General features: G+C 40.2%; 2 protein-coding genes across 8 annotated transcripts in view; both read left to right on the forward strand.

Annotated features, from left to right (window-relative positions):
* The window catches only part of Abca9 (ATP binding cassette subfamily A member 9), a 70,613-nt gene extending 54,482 nt beyond the window's left edge, over positions 1–16,131 (forward strand). For 4 of the 6 annotated variants that reach the window (XM_052756475.1, XM_052756473.1, XM_052756477.1 and 1 more), the window contains exons 28-39: positions 513–604; positions 2,154–2,289; positions 3,236–3,353; positions 4,347–4,438; positions 7,248–7,408; positions 8,041–8,116; positions 8,190–8,284; positions 8,983–9,102; positions 9,297–9,437; positions 10,370–10,449; positions 14,272–14,327; positions 14,822–16,131. In XM_052756475.1, the coding sequence (XP_052612435.1) occupies positions 513–604; positions 2,154–2,289; positions 3,236–3,353; positions 4,347–4,438; positions 7,248–7,408; positions 8,041–8,116; positions 8,190–8,284; positions 8,983–9,102; positions 9,297–9,437; positions 10,370–10,449; positions 14,272–14,327; positions 14,822–14,920 (1,266 nt within the window). In that variant the 3' untranslated portion in view covers positions 14,921–16,131. The remainder of the gene's footprint in view (positions 1–512; positions 605–2,153; positions 2,290–3,235; positions 3,354–4,346; positions 4,439–7,247; positions 7,409–8,040; positions 8,117–8,189; positions 8,285–8,982; positions 9,103–9,296; positions 9,438–10,369; positions 10,450–14,271; positions 14,328–14,821) is intronic. The other 2 variants (XM_052756476.1, XM_052756478.1) reach the window with 1 other exon arrangement.
* Positions 16,132–19,103: 2,972 nt separating this feature from the next.
* The window catches only part of Abca8 (ATP binding cassette subfamily A member 8), a 77,657-nt gene continuing 76,635 nt past the window's right edge, over positions 19,104–20,125 (forward strand). Inside the window, exon 1 of one of the 2 annotated variants that reach the window (XM_052756481.1) lies at positions 19,104–19,983. The gene's annotated coding sequence lies outside the window, so the exon portion shown is untranslated. The remainder of the gene's footprint in view (positions 19,984–20,125) is intronic. The other variant, XM_052756479.1, reaches the window with a different exon arrangement.

Raw genomic sequence — 20,125 nt, forward strand, 5'->3', positions numbered from 1 at the left:
CTTTAAATCTGAGCCACTCACATGACAGTGATCATTTGATGACAAGTGTGGAGCCCAAACTCTAAACAGCACTACTAGTGCTTGTATCAACTCATTACTACTGTTAGTTTTTTTTAAACATTCATTCATTCATTCATTCATTTATTTACTTGGGAGGGGAGACATGCTATGGCATGCATGTGGAAGTCAGAGAACAACTTGTGGGAATCATTTTCCCCTTCCACCATGTGGGTCCCGGGGATTGAACTCGGGTCATCAGGCTTGGCAGCAAGCATCTTTATCAACTGCGCTTTCTCGCTGGCCCACTATTACTATGTCTATAGTATTCCTTTTTTGAGTAACAAAAGGACTAACTTTGACAGATTCAGACAATATCAAGTAGATTATATTCAGGTTTGTGAGAATGTTATCAAATGCCATTTTATACATGGTCAGTCTCATAAATTAACTCCAATATGAAAGCGATTGTGTTTATGATGAAGCTAATTTTGTTTTTCTTTCTCTGTCCCTAGCCTTACTTCCATTTTCTCCTTTTCTTTTTTGTTCTGCGATGTCTGGAAAGGTACCTCAGGAAGAAATCACTGAGAATGGACCCTGTGTTCAGGTTGAGAGCATTCAAATACAATTTCGTGTTTCATTTCATCTTCATTCTTTAGACATTTTAATTTGCCTAAATTAATTAGTGGGGGGGACAACCCATGGTTGTTTTTAAGGGCCTGTGTTGCCAGCAAAATTATTATAATTCACGATCTTACAGTCTAGTAGGCAAAGTGACATTAGTGTTCACAAGACCCTGACAAATTAGGAGAGATGGAAATTTCACTGGCACACTTAGGTTTATACCACAAGAGGTGGTATCTTTAAAAGAATGGGAAAATACAGATAAGCAATTGGATACATGTTGACAGTCCATGAAAGAAATACACTGAGCAATAAGACAATGGTTGAGATGTAGGCCCTTTTCCCACAGACTTGAGGAGACAGCTGCAACAAATTTAAAGGCTTGTGTTGAAGGATAGCAGAAAATAAAAGTGAAGCTGGATATTGGAAGACACTGAAATAGGGAAGTATGGGGAAGGTATTAAAAATTAATTAATGAGCAACTGATGTATTGCTCATATGTTTTGCACACTTAGTTACTGTCCTATTTCTTCGAAGAGACACCATAACTAAGGCAACTCTTATAAAAGAAAGCACCTAACTGGAGACTTACTTACAGTTTTAGAGGGTTAGTACATGATTAACATGGAGGGAAGCATACAGGCATGGCGCTGGAGCACTAGCTGAGACATTTACATCCTGATGCACAGACAACAGGCAGAGAGATAGAGAGGAAGACTGGGCTTGGCATGGGCTCTTGAAACCTCTATGCCTACCCCTAGTGACACACTGACTCCAACAAGGCCACACCTACTTCAACAAGATCACACCCCAGTCCTTCCAAAGCAGTTTCACTATCTGGTGACTAAACATTCAAATATCTGGGCCTATGGAGGCCATTCTCATTCAGATCACCACACACACACCCAATTTCTCACACAAAATAAAAAATCAAACTTAAATCTACATTTGATGAAAAGAAAAAAAAAGAGTGACCAGCTGATATCATGGTTTAGGGAAACCATCCAAGCATAGTAACTAAGGTGACCCAAGGGAGAGAAGAAAGAATCAACCAACTCATTATTGTTGATTAGAAGTCTTGTTTGACAGCAGCAGGAAGGGCTGACAAACACATTCTTAAGAGCACACCAAGTAACTGAATGGACTTTGGGATGCTGATCAGACACTCCAGTCTCACTGGGCTATGTTCCTAATTTCATGTGCTCTGGCCCTTCGTTTTTTATGAAACTTACAGCATCATAAAATATACCCCCAATTCACTTCTAGATTTCTTTCCTCAAGGAAAGCTGCCTTAACATTCATAACAGTGGGAGTGTGCTGTTTGATAGTTGACGGGAGAAATGTCATCACTGATTAAGAGAACTATATTTATTTAAAACACAAGAATGAATAGGAGCAGAGTCATTTGACTCATTGGTAGAAAAAAATGAGGGTATTTGAAAGGTACACAATAGAGCAGAAGACTGGAGTGGTGCTGTTCCCAGTCGTCTATTTCAATACCTGATAAGTTTAACACACTGTTTGGATTTTAGAATTTCTCCAAGAAGCTGTAATGCTTTTCCAAACCCAGAAGAACCCGGAGAAGAGGATGAAGATGTTCAGATGGAAAGAATGAGAACAGCAGGTGCTGTGACTGCCCTACAGATGGAAGAGGTGGAGCTCATAAAAGTATTCTTCCTTTCTTCCTCAAACAATTCTGCCAGCTAGACGAGAAACATTCCAATCTTAATTCTCTTCAAAGCTGGGGGATGGGGGTTCTTTTGCTCTTACGGTTCATCACTTGATGTCCGTAGGTATGCAGTGACCACAAGCTATGAAAGCAAAAGGAACACACACACACACACACACACACACACACACACACACACACACTCACACTCACACACACTCAAACACACACACACACACACACACACACACACACACACACACACCAACTTGTTATTTTTCAGAGTCATAGTTTGATATGTACAGTTAAACATTAGAAAATTTAATATTTTAATGAGTTTCTTTTAAAGGACTGTTTTGTATTTTATGTGGACATTCATGTGCCTGAGTGTATGAATGGGCATCATTTTTCATAGATGCCCACAAATGCTAGAAGCCAAATGAGGGCATCAGATTCCCCTAGAAGTGGAGTTACAGGCAGTTCTGAGCCGCCTCGTATGGGTGCCAGGAACCAAACTCAGGTCGTCTACAGGAGCAGCCAGTGCTCTTAACCACTGTGCATCTCTCCAGCCCCAGTTTTTATGAGTTTTCTAATCAAAGCTAAGCTAGTTGCAAACAATTCAGAAGAGAGTTCTCCTGTGCCTGAGTCTGTGCCTGTGCATGTATGAGTGTGTGTGGGTGTGTGTGTGAGCTGTAACAAATTATTGGTTATGTGAGTGGCCTTATTCTAGCTCTCTGCAGAAGAGCAAGCGCAAATCACACACAACACTGCAAAATCAAATGCCCACAGAGGGACTTGGGAGAGTTCACTTGAAAACAGCAGTCTGTAGCAGGAGTGGTTTGGCTTGTGATTCTACGCAAGGGAAGTCCTGGTGGAAGGGGTGTGAAGAAGTCTCTCCAGGGAAAGTGAGAAGAATGCTGCACTGATATTCACCTCTCTTTACAGAGGCCAGTCATCATTGCTAGCTGTCTGCGGAAGGAATACACAAGCAAAAAGAAAAAATGCTTTTCCAAAGCAAAGAAAAAGGTCGCCACAAGGAACGTCTCCTTCTGTGTTAAAAAAGGTTAGGAACCATGGTTCTGTCACTAGAGCTGTTGTGGGCTCTGAAGCCTGGGCCTTTCTAAGGGGCTATGAGTGTGAGACTGTGATCATCTGTTGGTGAACACTGAAAGGCAGCTGCCTCACCAGGAGCTTCAGGCTGTGCCTTCCAGCTGACAAACCTCAGTTTTAATCGTAACAGTTTTTCTTTGCAAAGGGAAAGTTAAGCCTCTCTCTTAAAACACACTGAAAGAGGTAAAAAGGATAGCATAGACTTTATTTAATTTTTAAGTATTTCAATTATTTGTTTACTTTTCAGTATTGAGGATAAATCCAGAGCCTCATGAATGCTAGGCAAAGATTCTACCAATGAGATATGTTCTAATTCCTGGCATAGGGTTGATTAATTCCTGGCACAGGGAAAATTGAAATTTTCCAAAATAAACAGGACTGACTGAGTCACGGTAGTGTATATTTCATTCTTAACAAATAGTTTATGGTAGTTAGGGATAACAATTCATGCCTATAATGCCAGAACTTGGGAGGCTAAAGCAAGAATATTATAAAACATTCAAGGCCACCCTGAGATATATACATGAGTTCCAGGGCAGTCTGGACTACATAGTCAGAACCTGTCTCAAGTTGAGAAAAAAAAATAGTGTTTGCTGTGGAAGTAACTGTAATAAGTGTTCTTTGAAATTCTAGCTTGGTCTCTTAGTAACTTACCTTAGGCAAGTTGTCTGCATTCTTTAAGATTCAGATCTCTCCCCTATAAGATGAAATTAGTAATGACGTCAAGAGTGTGTGTATGTTTGTGTGTGTGTGTGTGAGAGAGAGAGACAGAGACAGAGACAGAGAGAGACAGAGACAGAGAGAGAAAGGGAGGGAGGGAAAGAGATTGAAATAATGTACGTAGTACATTTTGTATAGTGCCTCTCTGCAGAGAGAGTGCACAAATTGTATTTAGTTTTATTTTTTAACTTATTTGTGTGCTCTTGAGTGTACCTGTTTCTTCCAGGTGAAGTTCTGGGGCTTTTAGGACACAATGGAGCTGGTAAAAGTACAACAATTAGTATGATAACCGGAGACACAAAACCAACTGCAGGGAAGGTCAGTAACACATGAAGAAATATGTTCCACAATGTTGACTAGAACAAGCATTTTATAGTGATCATTCATGTCAACCTAAGAATACACGGTTGGTCCTTAGTCGATTATAGTGATATGAATTGAAGATGGTTGATTAATTTTTTCTGCTTAACGCAAAAAATAATTTTTGAGAAGAGCTAATCTTATCAGTATAGTGCCCTTGAGTAGAGAATATTAATGAAAATATTATATACATTATACAAATACACACACACACACACACTCATGTATACTTTCATGAAGACACCATGGTTTTGTTGATTGTCCCAAGAACTTGGTAAACTGAGTTTTCTCATCCAGGATTACACTAAAGACATCTGCTAAATCCCCAACAAGTCTTGCTAATGTGGTTACAGTCATGAAGCCCCATATTTAATAACTGTTCTCTGCTTCCATGCTGTAATTAAAGGCTACATGCCATTTGTGTAGCCGGAGGCCAAGGGTGTCTTTGCAAAGAAGACAGTCAGCCAAACTTTCTGGTGATAACTGAGATAAAACCTGGCCAGAAGGCAGATGATATCTCCAGTGACAGGAGAGATGCTGGCAGTGTCAGATGCTCCTGGAGTTGTACTGGGTTCTCAAAGCACCACTCTGGTGCTGTGAGGAGACCTAGAACTTCCTAAGATGACAGACATTAGAGATAAGCAACACAACTGTCCATGGTCTAGGATAAATTCCTAAATTGTATATAAACTGCACTTTTCTAGGCCAAATTAGATAAATGATGGACAGAAACCAGAGTTACGACTTCAGAGGAACATGCTGTTGCCATTTGATCTGAGGTGAAGGTCAGAGGGCAGGTTAATGGAGGATTGCTGTACAGGGTACTGATTGCTAAAGATATTTCATGAATTGCCTTTCCGTTTCCGCTCTTACCTGATGCAGATACTGGAGCAGTCCTTTGAAAATGCAAATGAAAACACATCACTCTCCTGATTGCCAACTCTTAACACAGTGGTCCAAACTCTACCATGGCTGCAGATGGCTTAGCACAATGTGGGCTGTGCCAACTGCCTCCCTCTTGCTCTGCCCCTTGGATTGGCCCTTGCTCTTTTCACTGTAGGGTATGCAGGCTTGAACTCCCAGTGGACAGAGCAATCTTCAGGTGCTTGGCCATCTGCTTAGTATCACTAAGTTCCACTTGCTCAAAGGACCTTTTATTGCCTGGATTATTTACTTTATTAATTTATATATTAAGTGCATGTATTCTCATGAAAGCAGAGGCTGGCATCAGTCCACCTATGTTTCAAATTATTATTTCCTGTTTTCTCTCTAGAATGAAAGTTCTCCAAGGCAAAGTTAACTTGTTTTTTTCTTCTTCTTTTGTACCAGAGAGAGACAATAACAGAGGATCATGGTCAAAGGCTTAGGTTCTAAAAGTCAATTAGACTAAAGTTAGTTTCAGGTCCCAAGTTTGTCTTCTGTGACCCTTGTGCAAATTTCTCAACCTTTGAATGCATTAGGTTCAAATATCTAATAAGAACACAGCTAACTGTAGGGATTTCTGAGGATAATATAATTTAAGATCTATTAAATGCTTAGGTTTCAGCACACAGGATCACTGAGTACACATTAGCTGTTAAATACAGCACAGTGCTGGTCTCATCAAAATAATAAATATTACCATTTTGTTGGTTCTCATGTAGTAGATACATTGCTAAGGGATTTTTCTCTGTTAGTCACTTCAATGTTGCTCAACTTTAGAATGAATGGCATTGTGGATTGGATAAATGTTGTGTATAGAATATTTCACAGCATCTCTGGCTTTTACCCACTAGATGCCAGTAGTACCCTTTCCACCACAGAAGTGAACACAGTTGTGACAAGCAAATATTGTGTCTCTAGATAGTGTGAGATGTACCCTGAGAAGAGAAGTGCTCTTTACTAAGCACCACTGCCCTACTGGGGAAATGGAATGCTTAACAAGTATCCATTGTTTTGAACATTTGGATCAGTGAAAGAACTCAAGTAATAAGTCACCGACTAAGCAATCTTAACTTGAACTGCAGTGGTGGATTTAGTCATAAAGTCTAAACTTAGAATCCTAAGATATAATAATGTGGAACATTTGCCTTTTAAATGGTTGAGAGGTCCATCACTTCCCCAGAGCTAAGTGATTACTTAACTCCTTAAACATTTAATGATTTTTGTGTGAACTTCATACATGAGCACTGCATGTACATCATTCCTGCCTCTTCCTCCTCCTCTCCAACTTCTCCCATGTTCCACTCCTACCTCTCAAATTCATGGTCTCTTAATTATCATTGCTACATGTAAACATACAGATAGAGATAGATAGATAGATAGATAGAGAGAGAGAGAGAGAGAGAGAGAGAGAGAGAGAGAGAGAGAGAGAAATACACCTCTATCCATCTTTCTATACGCACATATATACAAGCTACTGAGTCTGAATAGCATTGTTCATATGAACATGTGTCCAGACCTGACCACTTAGGTTTAGACAAGCTATGTAGAAGCTCATCCCTGGAGGAAACTGATTCTTCCTCTCTCAGCAGCCATTGACAAACTGTAGATTGTCATCTGGAGCCTGGGACCATGTGAAATTTCTCTTATCTGGCTTGACATGTCAAATGGTGTTGTTATAACATAGTCTTGTTAAAGCAATTGTATTTTTACTATTATGCTCTTAGTACCCAGGTGCATGAAGAGAACATCATTTCTGGTATCACTTACATGCACACATGCACGCATGCATGCATGCACATGCACAGCTTTGAAAAGAATCTGAGAAAGATTTTATTGTGTGTAGGTATTTTTGAAAGGGTGTGGTGAAGGTGCTGCCCTCGGGTTCTTGGGGTACTGTCCTCAGGAGAATGTGCTGTGGCCCGTCCTGACAGTGAAGGAACATCTGGAGCTGTATGCTGCTGTGAAGGGGCTGAAGAAAAAAGATGCCTTGGACACTATTACACGGTACATGGAAAAGTCACACTCATTACCTGCTTAGGAGGGTGATATCTTATTAATGGTGTTCACACAAAATTAAAGATTGGAGCTCCTAACTAGTGGCCCCTTGATTGTGGGAGACTTGGCCATCTAGAACCTAGCTCACTATTGTTTTTTCTTACTTTAAGTCTAGAGAGTAAAGTCTGCCAAATTTTTTTAATATGGAAATAAGAGTGTGATGAGCAAAATGGGCTATAAAATACCAGCATTAGCTAGCTTCATGTCATTTTAATCTATGTGTCTGACTACATTTGAAGAAAAGAGATTTATCTATTTAACTCCATTTTGGAGGTGAAAGTTCAAGATGTCAGCCTTTGATCTAGCCTTTGGTGAGGGCCAAATAGCAATGATATCAGTGCAGCATTGTTTATGAGTGGGAGATGATATGGCCAGACAGGAAACCAGAGAAAGATAAGAATAAGTGCATGAATCCTTGGTGAGCAAACCACAACTAAACAGTAGTAGTAACCTAAGGGATATCGAAGTTGTGACCACTCTGTTGACTTTTAAATCTCTCACTACTGTAGTATTATTTACATTTGCTTGCTATGTTCCTTCCTGCTCAAGCATAATGAAGATCGACTCATTGTATTTTTCAGGTTGGTGGATGCACTCAACCTGCAGGACCAGTTGAAGGCTCCAGTAAAGACCCTATCGGAGGGAGTGAAGAGAAAGGTATGAACAGGGCTCAGTATCTTACTCTGCATCCCGCAGGCTGATGATAGACAGGTTGTTCCTCTTGTTGCAGCTGTGTTTTGGGCTGAGCATCCTGGGGAACCCATCTGTGGTGCTTCTGGATGAGCCGTCAACTGGGATGGACCCTGAGGGGCAGCAGCAAATGTGGTAAGATCTCAGGAGCAGTACTCATGTAGATTTATGTATCTTGTAAAAACTGGCTTTCAGCATGGTTTCCTTAAAAGCATAAAGATATTCATCCTTTAGCAGGAAAAGCAACATTAATAGAAAAAGTATGCAGTTTCATATTCTGGCCAACACTTGTAATACAAAAGCAAGAGACATATTCCTTACATCTAACACCCACTGTAAGAATCCTGTTTTCCTCTTGGATCTCAGTATGCATAGGGCACAGTTAGTCCACTCAATCAATTATTAAACTTCAAATCCTCTGCAATAACAACCTGATGTGGAGATGAAAATAAAAACCCCAAGTCCTCAATATATTAATTAGTTTATGAAATTTCTAAAATCGATCATATAGATACATTATGATTATCACATATTCTAGGAAGTCCTCACTTCTTCCCCTCTGCCTTCTCACTAGTTCTCCTGCTGTTCAGCACTTTTGAGAGCAACATTTCGTCACTATCAACCTCCATGCCTGGCCCCAAACCATTTCTAAATGATACACCCTAACCAAAAGTTAGGTTATGTATCTGTCAATCTTACAAAAATACCTTGGTTTTGATTTCTCCTGGATGCACTTCTTGTTTTGCCTGTGTGCTAATGGAAACATCTTTAAAAGGTTCTACGATTCCTTGAGAATTCTCTTTAATCAGTGGCTCTCCTTGACCTAACCCTAGGCAGGCGATCCGGGCCACCTTTACAAACACAGAGAGGGGCGCCCTCCTGACCACACATTACATGGCAGAGGCAGAGGCTGTGTGTGACCGCGTGGCCATCATGGTGTCTGGGAGGCTGAGGTGAGTACCAGCCAGGCCTGCCCTTGACCCCAGGTTACCTTCTGTGATAGAAGAACATTGCCCACTGTGACAAGCTGGAGAATCAGTGCCAGTTTCTGCCTGGCCCTGCCCCTAACACCCAGGTGATGAATTGCACGAGCCATAGAGAGTTTTTTTGCCTTGCTTGACTTTAGCCTCCTCCTATTTATCTCCAGATGTATTGGTTCTATCCAACATCTGAAAAGCAAATTTGGCAAAGATTACCTGCTAGAGATGAAGGTGAAGACCTCCATGCAGGTGGAGCCCATCAACACAGAGATCATGAGGCTTTTCCCCCAGGCTGCTCGGCAGGAAAGGTAATGCAAATGTATCATTTTAATCTTTATTTTTGGTGGGGTTTTTTTTTGAATCATGAGAAATGAAAGTTCTATCTCCTCATTGTTTTTAACTTCAGTCAATGTGAGAACCTTCATGACTAAGGAAAGCCCTATGTCCCAATGGCTGCCACAGGAAATAACTAAGACAATAAATTGCTCATTGGAGGCTGGCTCTTGTGAGGGAATTAGCATTTGTGGGGCTCTGAAATGTGCCATGTACTACTGTATGTTTGTGGCTATATTATCTTTGCCAGAGGGTGTAACAGTCCTTATTAAAGGAGATGTCCCTGATAAGACTCAGTGGTAGTAGTAGACATCCATCAGAATCCATGAATGGCATCTCTCAGCATTTGTACTATGTGGTGGTAGTAGACATCCAACACAGTCCATGAATGGCATCTCTCAGCATTTGTATTAGTGGTGGTTCTTGAGGCTCAATAAGGTGATACCAAATAACTCACAGTTTCTGCTTAGATACTCTCTTGTTCCTAACATGGAGGAACAGTCTTGTTCCCTCCCTTCTTAAGGCATCTTGCTACTGGTCTCCTCTCTTGTGTCCCAGTCTTGCTCCTCAAAGACTGACTTCTTGTTGATCAGAGAGTACTGGAACTGCAGCCATCTCAGGTCATAAGATGCACATTTATGCTGGGTGTGGTAGCGCATGCCTTTAATCCCAGCACTTGGGAAGCAGAGGCAGGCAGATTTCTGTGAGTTCGAGGCCAGCTTGCTCTCTAAAGCGTGTTCCAGGACAGCCAGAGCTGTTCTACAGAGATATTCTGTCTCAAAAAAACCAAAAAGAAAAAAAGATGTACATTTACACAAATAGTTGACAGGATTGTTGTTTGTATTCAGGCATGCACGCATCTGAGGGTACAACCTTGAAACCCAGTGTTCTTCCTCCTTCTTCACAGATACTCCTCTCTGATGGTCTACAAGTTGCCTGTTGAAGATGTACGGCCATTATCACAGGCTTTCTTCAAACTGGAGAGACGTAAGTGAATGTTTAGAACTAAAACTCCAAAAAAAAAACCCCATAAAAATTCAAACCAGATTTAAAAAGCATAGAATGTTCATGATACACAATTAATAAATTGCTAAGACATCCAATCCAGTGGTTCTCAACAAGAAGTGATTTGGCATGTCCATCTCATAATGCAAAATGCATTCAGTCTATCTTCAAAAGTCCCCATAATTCTTAAAAGTCCCAATTCTGTTCAAAAGTCTTTCATGGGACTCAAGACACACTCTGATTTGTGAACCCTGGTAAAACAAAAGAGAACGCTACATACTTCCAACAAACAATGGCCCAGAGAAACAATTCCTATTTAAAGGGAGTAGCAGAAGGATAGCAGGCAGAGATTTCAGAAAATCACAAAACACACAGGGTCAGTCACATTAACTCTTGTAGCTCCATGTCAGACATCCAGCTTGTGTTTTGGCATGAGGTGACTGCCTACAGCATTTTGAATGCCCTTCCTATGAGTCTGCCACTTCTAGCACATATGACCTCCTTCTTAGGCCTATTCTACTCAAAACCTGAACACTTCCTTAGCAGATGTTCTTCAGCTCTGGCATCTCCAACATCCCAAAGTCTTTACTGCAACTTAGACTTTACACTTCAAAGCTTCGTGATGGCTTGCCTACGAATCTGACTCTACGATACATTTCCGGCCTCCCAAGCTTTTCTTGGGAACCTTGGTGCAAGACCCAATCACTCCATAACTTTTGCATTATGAATACATGCAAAACTTGCATCACGTGAATGATTCCAGGTTCTGTGGTCAATTTAAGAAATACCCAGATGCCTTTTCACCAAGGCTGCAGCAGCCTCTGAGTGCCTGGCTATCTGAAACCAGAAAGTTCTATATCCATGATCACCAGCAGAGTGCCCTGGTACTCTCCCTGCTCAGTCACTTACTTTCCAGCTGAGCTTACATTTCTAGACCTTATGGTCTTTTATGGAAGAAGTCTGGCTCTCAAGGCAACTTTCCTATTTTTCCACTCTTTTTCTTTACTGGCACTAATGATTCTAAGAGTTGCAGTCACTCTGTCTGCACCAACTTCGTCTACAGTAACTTTAAACGTACCCACAATCCACACTTTTTCAAAATGTTTATTTCACTTGTTCCTCTCTCTCATTGTAGAATTGGCTAAAGGCAACAAACAACAGTTATGCTGTATTCTGATTGCTGTTTTGTCTCAAATTTCTCCACCCAGCTAATCAGTCTAATGCATGAATGTAGCTTCACTCAGATTCTCAGGACACAAACTGGAGCAGACATCTTTTCCGGAAGTCACACAAATGACTTTCAGGCTAACTCCCAATGAAGTTATCACCTGAAACCTCTGGGTTGTTCTCATCTGAAACCACATGAGTACAGTGTTTACCAGCTGCATTTCTACTGGCATCTGGGTCTTCCTCCAGAAGACTCTGCTTATAGTAATCTAGGATTCTTATAGCCCTGTAAATGTAACCAACCTTCTTATTAAATAAGAAACACAGAACCAATGCAAAGAAGAAAGCCAAGAGGTCAGAGCTAAGAGCTAAAACCTTACCCTTCCTCCTGCGGTGGTCCTACCTCTCCGAACCAGAGCTATCCCTGTGTTAAAGTCTTTATATAGAGTTCCTGTTCTGCCTTCTCATTGGTTGTAAACCCAACCACATGACTGCCTCCTCACGGCCTGTCTGTATAGGCCTCCAGGTTTTCCATGGTTGGTATTGATTAAAGGCATGTGTATCCAATAATGGCTGTATCCCTGAACACACAGAGACTTACCCAGCTCTGCCTACCAAGTGCTGAGATTACAAGAGTACACCACCACTGCCCTGCTTTCCTATGGCTTGCTAATAGCTCTGACCCCCAGGCAACTTTATTTATTAACCTACAAATAACATTTTAATACAAATAAAATATCACCATATAGCCCTCTCCTCAACCTTTTCCACATTCCTCCCATAAACCAGTTTCAAAGGTTTGAGGACCAAATGGTCATGTTTAATCACAGAAATGACCACACTTATGGTACCACTTTCTGTATTACCTCAGTGTTGTTGTGACCAAATATATACCAGAAACAACTTATGAGTAGAAAAGCTTAATTTGACATGTGGTTTCAGACAATTGCAATCCATCATAGCAGGGAAAGTATAATAGGGCAACTCTGTTAGATGGGAGCATGTTACTGGGGCTCCTCACATTATTGTGTCAGACCAGAAGCAGAGCAAAGAGAATGTGCAATCTTCAAAGGCTTATCTGTAGTGACATACTTCCATTAGTCAGGTCCCATCTCTTAAAGGCTCCAAAGCTTTCAAGTTAGTTTCACAAACTTGGGACTATTTGGATAGCTTGTGAAGGACATTCCAGATTCATACTGATATATCCCCCATGCCTCTTTTTGGGCTGTGCTTTCAATCTTGCCCACTGTCTTCTGTTGAGAACTCACACTGCCCAGCTTGTGTCTTCTTGACACATGGGTAGGGCCACCCATATAGGTTGTTCTTTTCTTATCTTACAGTACACTCTTACACTATGGTCTGTTTTTCAGTAGGGCTCATTTTAGCCTGGTTGATAGGTTTGCATCATTATGATAAGGATTCCATGGGGCTCTTATAAACAGGATGTATTTTGTAATAGATAAGTATCAATGGGATTGGTATTCCAGGAAGGCTGACTCCCTGGAATACTGTAAAGCTCTTCTTTAAAAGCCTTCTGATATTTATGCTTTCAGCAATATCATTTTCTAACTTATATTCCTTTCCTTTTATTTAATTTGTTAACATTGAGGTTCTCATTTTGGGAGATTTTTAAACAATTTTTAATGCCATTTTTCTACCTTATTCTGGGAAGATTATACAAAGTGCCAAATGTAGGCATGTAATTAACGTTTCCTCAAGTGTCATTAGACACCATTATGCTCTCAGCTTTAATACATTTATTGAAGGAACTAGGTTCAGAACTTTTCAAGAACAATGCATGCTCCATGAGCATCCATATAGATTCATTTTTCCATACTAGCAGATCAAATGTGGGTAATGCAAACCCCAGCACAACTCTAGGGTCTTTCCTCTCTCAGGTCACACTTGACTATAGCCAGGAAGGTGCGTTGTTTTATTTAATCTCTCTTCTTATTCTGTTCCTTCCTTGTCTTATAAGCTGGTATTAGGAGGCCCCCTCTGTGGGAAAGTAGGAAAGGAAGAGAGAAGAAGTAGCATGGCTGCAAGATGGCTTGACCATGGGCTCTGTAGTCATCACATCTGTATGGGAACACAGAACATCATCTTGAGACTATAAATGAGCACAATGGTTACCATTGTCATTAGATCTAAAGAGACAGAAAGACACAGCCTGGGGCAGAGTGGTGTAGAATTTATCACCATGAGAGAAATAGTGACCATCAGTCAAGAGACTCCTGTCAGGGAGGGAGTGAAAAAATAAACGCCATGACCTCTCTTTCTTTTTTTCCTTCCTGTTGAAAACCCACTGGGACATGTTACTTAGCACCAGCTCCTGAGGCAGAAAGAAGGGCAGGTTTAGGAGGCACATGGAAATTTTCTAGCAAAAAGAGAGCCCTGTTTTACCTTTACTTCAGATTGGTATTCTAGAATATTCTCCTTTTTCATTTTCTTGTGCCTTTGACAAAACTCTAAGAAAACAGGACAGTATTTCTATCTTTTTATACGACTAAATGGTGTATTTAATTTCTAATAGTTAACTCAAAATACTTATTATCTTGTATTTTTATTATTTGTACATGAATTGGTGAAATTTCTTGAGAAAAAAATGAGCTCCTAATGGGTATTCATCTTACACAGTGAAAGAGAACTTTGACTTGGAAGAATACAGCCTCTCACAGTCCACTCTGGAGCAGGTGGGTAATTTTTAGTGATTGTATATCATCCTAGAAATAAGTTAATAGCTGAGGAGACAGCTCATTGGATAAAGCACTTTCTGAGCAAGTGTGAAAGCCATAGTTTGAATCCCTAGAGTCCACACAAAAGCCAGGTGGGCATGGCTGACTCCTGTAATCCTAAAACCACGGAAGCAGAGGCAAAATCCTCAATCAGAGCACCTGGCTAGATGGACTAGCTGATTAGAGAGCTCTAGGTTCAGTTGAGTGTCTGTGCCTCTGTAAATAAAGTGTGAAGAGCAATTGAAGAAGACACATGACATCAACTCGAGGTCACCACGGATACCTGTACATACACAAACCAACATAATGTGGACATGAGTGCATGCACATCACATCCACATGCAAGCACATGAGTAAGCTTAGGAAGAACACACAATCTTTGCATCATTTGCAGCTATAGAAGGTCGTATGGTGTGCCTCTCATTTTTTTCTTTGTTCATTCTCTTTTCCAGGTCTTCCTGGAGCTCTCCAAGGAACAGGAGCTGGATGATTTTGATGAGGAACTAGATTCCTCAGTGAAGTGGAAGCTCCTCCCACAGGAAGAGCTTTAAAGTTCAAAATGTTCTGTTTATCTTCAAGCTCACGTCCCTTTTAAAGACAGTATTCAATATCATTGATGTGTCTTAGTTATCTCAGATGTGGCGCTAAGTATTTTCGAAACTCATGTCAGAATTTTTCTGAATAATATTTCTGACAGTGGTGGCCAAAGTGAGAACAGGCTAGAATGTGCAGCCAGGTCACATTTCACAACCAAGTCACATTTCACATGGAATGAAGTTTTAAAACCCATTTATAATAGTATGGATGTTTCAGAGTAAGCTGCAGCGACTGATTGATTTTCCCCCCTCCCCTGAACTTCAAAACATTAGCTATTTTCTTTCCTTATTGACTAGGTAAGGTATAATTTAAAAATATTGATTTCAGGGAGAAGGGAATCAGCTGATTTCCCAACAGCACACTATTTGTTTTTTGTAACTCACTCTGACCTGTTCGTCATTCCTTGGTTCTTCTTTACTGAACACTTTGCAGACTTACTCTAAACTTGTGGGAGTCAGTATTGCAGTCGTTAATGACTAAGTGCATATTTACATGCAAATTTGAACCATTTCTGAAATGTTGATTTTTTTAATGATGTAAATGTGTACTCTTAGATAAAAAGACTAGCTTTGCAAGTCTTTATTTACCAAGTCTGTGTATGCTGAAACCTATCTACTGCAACATCATTACAATTGCCACAATCTCTTATCTATGAGATTTTTGTTGTTACTATTATTTTTACTAGTTAACCAAACATTTACAGGCAGTTATGTGAAAAAATTTACCTTGATTCTGGAGTTGTATATGGTGTATGTGAATACCAATTGCCCTCAGTGTATGAGAATTCTCACACAAGATCTTGAGCAAAGGCTCCAAGCCTTTAATTTAAAAAAAAAAAAAGACATTAATACTGGCCCTACTGATTTACCTGGCCTTATAAATGATAAAGTAATTGGTACAAGTCAGTACATTAAAAGCACTTTACTTGGGGCCAGAAAAATGGCTCAGCAGTGAAGGCTGATGACTTTTCAAGCCTGATGACCAGAGTTTGATCCTGGCGGCCCCAAATCGTGGAAGGAGAGAGCCATCTCTCAAGTTGTTTTCTGACCTACACACACACACACACACACACACACACACACACACACACACACACACACACACATGTGTCTACACACATGCACTAAGAACAAACAAAAATGAAATAAAAATATACTGGGTTTCATTGTGGTGTTTTCATATGTATTTTGTTTTTGTTGATCCTTCTCGATCGCTCCCCTCCCTCACCCCTGCACTACTCCTGATGGTCGTCTTCCTCACCCACTAGTCTTCCTCTATTTTTATGGAGCATTCATTCCAAAGTCTTCTTTAACTGTGCTTGCTAGTGTCTCTCAGCTTGACACAGACTAGAATTACTTGGAACAAAGCCACCTCAATTGAGGAATTGTTGGCATGTCTGTGAGGCATTTTCTTTACATTTTATTTTTATCTTAATTGCATGTTTATCTGTGCATCACATGTATGCAATGCCAGTGGAGACCAGAGGAGGGCATAAGACCACCAAAGACTGGAATTACATACAATGATAGTTTCTGTGTGCTGGAAATTGAACCCAAGTCCTCTGGCAGAGCAGCCAGTGCTTTTAGGACTGAGATGTCTCTCCAGGCCCCAGGCATTTTCTTGATTATCAACTGATAGAAGCTTCTCCAGCCTACTCTTGATGGCACCATCTTTAGGCAAGTGAGCCTGGGATGGGTAAGGAAGGAAGCTGAGCAAACCAGGGCAAGCCAGTAAGCAGCATTCCTCCACGGTCTCTGCTTCAGTTCCTGACTCTAGGTTCCTATCTTGAGTTCTTGCCTTACCAGGAAGACAGACTGTAACCTGTAAGCTAAAATCAAAGTCTTCCCTTCTAGTGACTTTTGCTCATGGTGTTTGTTATAATAACAAAAGCAACTAGGACTCCAATCCTGAGTCCCCCTTTTCCTCTTTCATCGGAATCTAGGGTCTACATACAAGCATAAATAAGGAGCATTTCTCCCAGTCTGGGATATTTCAAATAACATAGTATTAATTCCACCCCCCCCTTTTTTTTAACAAATGTCATGCTTTTAGTTTTCGTTACAAGTGAATAAAATTCCACCATTTGCATGTACCACATTTTCCTTACCCATTCATCTGTTGTTAGAGCACTAGGCTCTTAGTTATTGGGAATGGTGCAGCAGTAAATATAGATATGCAAATATTTCCATGGAGAGACTTCCAATCCTTTGAGCATGTCCCCAGGCAAGCACTTTACCCACCATAAACCAAAAGCCCAAGCAGTGCAATTAGTCTCTTGTTACACTGCTTGCCTCTATCGGCCTTCAAGACTCTCTTCATTTGCACTATGAGCATCCTTGTAGTAAAACACGCTAATGAGAATGTGTTGGTGGACTACATTATGGGAGCCAACCAAGAAAGGTATGTATCATTTTAGTATCCCAACAGTACCTTCTCCAGGATAAGAAAGAAGGTAAAACCGAGAATGTCTCAAGAAGACTTACAGCTCAGAGTTCTATGAAAGAAAACAATACTACAGACTTGAGCCAAATAGAATTTCAGAACTGTGTTCATTTCAACATCACTAACATTTAGATGACTAAGAATGCATACTCTGTGGTCATTTCTGTGAACAAATGGATTGTTTTAGAAAATGCTCCTAACAATATTGCAGTACATTGTTTTTATTTGCAATTGGCACTTGTAGAATGCAGGTTTCCAAAAAGGCCCACAGCTCCCCTGAGAAGTTAATGGTTGTTGAGAGAGAAGGCATCATTTTTCCTTAGTGGTATAGCCGCTGAAAAGTTGTTGGGAAGTTGGGAAGAAAGGTTTCAGTGAGAGAGGATGGGTACAGATGAAAAGGAAATAGGAGCTACAAACCACTTTAAAGTCATTATGTAAAGACATGAAACTGTCAATGATAAAATTCAAAATCCAATAACTTAAGTAAATGTTAAAATGGCCCACAAAAGCTGTCTCTTCTAATCTCTAGAGACCAAGACTGGTATCTGATTACTCCTTCGTATCTGTTACATTGCATGACACACTTGGTATTAATATCATCTGTGTGGGGACAGATAATCTAATCACCTGACTTCAGAGCTTTTTCCGTCCGACCAGCGGAAGGAAGAAATTGCAGAGGTTCAGAGCAGGAGAACCATGCTATCCGCTTGTTTTTGAAAATTATGGGGTCATGAGACAAGGATGTAGATATCCTACAGTGGAGTAGTTGAGAGGAGTAATAAAGAAGAAAGATGAACTTCTACAAACTGCTTTGTGATATCAAAATAATTGAAATTTTAGGATTGTTTATTATAACAATTACTTAGGATTACATTGACCGAAGTAGTAATTCAAGCCAGAGAAAGCCTATGTTAAAAACCTGAATTATGTGTTTCTCATCCAGGGCATTGATAAACTGTTGAAACCTTTGAACTAAGCCATGTTCTCTGTCAAGCCAATGGTTTGATAATCTTACCATCTTCATACAAAACAAAAACAAACAAACAAACCACACACAAACAAGCAAACAAATATAAAACAAAAACCCGGTAGATTTTCTTCATGGGGGAGTTTTGGGTCCTTGCTCTCAGAACACTGAGCCAATCTACAAAAACAACAACAACAACAAAATCAAAACTGTTTTAGAACAAATTAGTGAATTAGTATAAAAATGGTCAGTATGAAATCATGTAGTGCAGATGTCACAATACCATCTTATTTTGTAGTTCCTGGCTCTTTGCATGTTTACAAGACAGCAGAGGTCCCAGTGGTGTGTTGCACAGTAATCTGTAAATCATTCCTGTGGGGGCTGGGGGACTCGACAAAGCAGAGCTAACTCCGGAAAACCTTTGACAAAGCAAATGTGGCAGATTTCTGGACATGAAGACTCTTTTCAAGGAGGACAGCAGCAATTATAGAAGAAAAGGCTGTTTCTTTGAGTGTCTTGACCGGGAAACTTGAAATCAGAGCACAAACATAGACCTCGGTTCTTACTGAGCAACAACCCCTTCCAAGAGCTTGTGAGTTTATTTCAATCAGCAGCGCAGAAATAATCTCAGAATTGAATCTTGAATCTCAGAGATTCAACTGTATTTGCTTGTTTTATAAGTTAAAATCTGACAGGATTCATTGTGTAATCACAGAGACTATTATCTGAAGTTACAAGTAATTTTTGTAGACTTGTATTTCGAAAGTGCACTGATTCACAGAAACTAATTTTCGTTATTTCAAGCTACGTAAGTAAGATAGAATTTTCTAAGTATTGGCTGGACAGTGGCTTATGCTTCCCTCCTTACTAATAACTCTGCATTAAAGTATGGCTTGGTTTTTACCAAGATGAAAGGCCCTTTTATGGTTGTCTTCGTTTAGATTTTCATCTCCTACATATAGCTCAATGTTGTTCTGAGCCATATTTCCCAAGCCTCATTGTGAGCACATTTCAGAGGTGAAGCTCATTGGCTGGTGCCGTTAAGACCAGGAAGTGATGAAGGGGATAGGAGGGAAGATGTGGCACAGAAGGAAAACAAAATCGAGGTATTGCTTTCTGTGCTGTTCAAAACCTGATTAGATTATCTGACTCAAGACCAGAAAATGAGTTCAGAACTCTGAGCTCTTTATGTTTCACCTTTTAAAAGACAGTATTTTGTTCTTTGAAATCTGCCTATTTCTTTTTTTGAGGGGCATAGACAAGTCACAAATTTGGATTCTCTCTGCAACACACATTTTTAAGCCATTATAGTTAGTCAAATAAGTAGGGCTGGCAGTTCTCTGCCGTGGGAACTGGCTGGAAGTCAATAAAGAGGAAATTTGTTCAAGGGTGGTCACGTGAACACAATGCTCAGCAGGGCAAGAAAATGACAACCACGATCTTCCTCCAAAAGCAGTCATTCTGACTGGGAATACTCAAAACAGGCAAACAGAATGAGCACAGTACAGACGTGATAGAGACAGGGAAGAAATAGAAACCATTTTCTTGAAGCAAGGAAACACAGGGGCAAATTAACTTTCTAGAATATTTTCTTCAGATATTCCAAAAGTAAGTCCATTTTTGCTTCTGTCTTGTTTGTGCTATGTAATTACAAATGAGATTTCATGTAATCAAAGACCAGTTTTTAGGGAGAAATTATTTTTAAAAACAGTGACTTCAGTGTTTTGGGATTTATTTTTTATGTGGTCTA

Source organism: Peromyscus californicus, unplaced genomic scaffold (assembly GCF_007827085.1).
Source record: "Peromyscus californicus insignis strain IS unplaced genomic scaffold, ASM782708v3 Scaffold_3__1_contigs__length_106647218, whole genome shotgun sequence".
In the NCBI taxonomy this organism is placed as follows: Eukaryota; Metazoa; Chordata; class Mammalia; order Rodentia; family Cricetidae; genus Peromyscus; species Peromyscus californicus.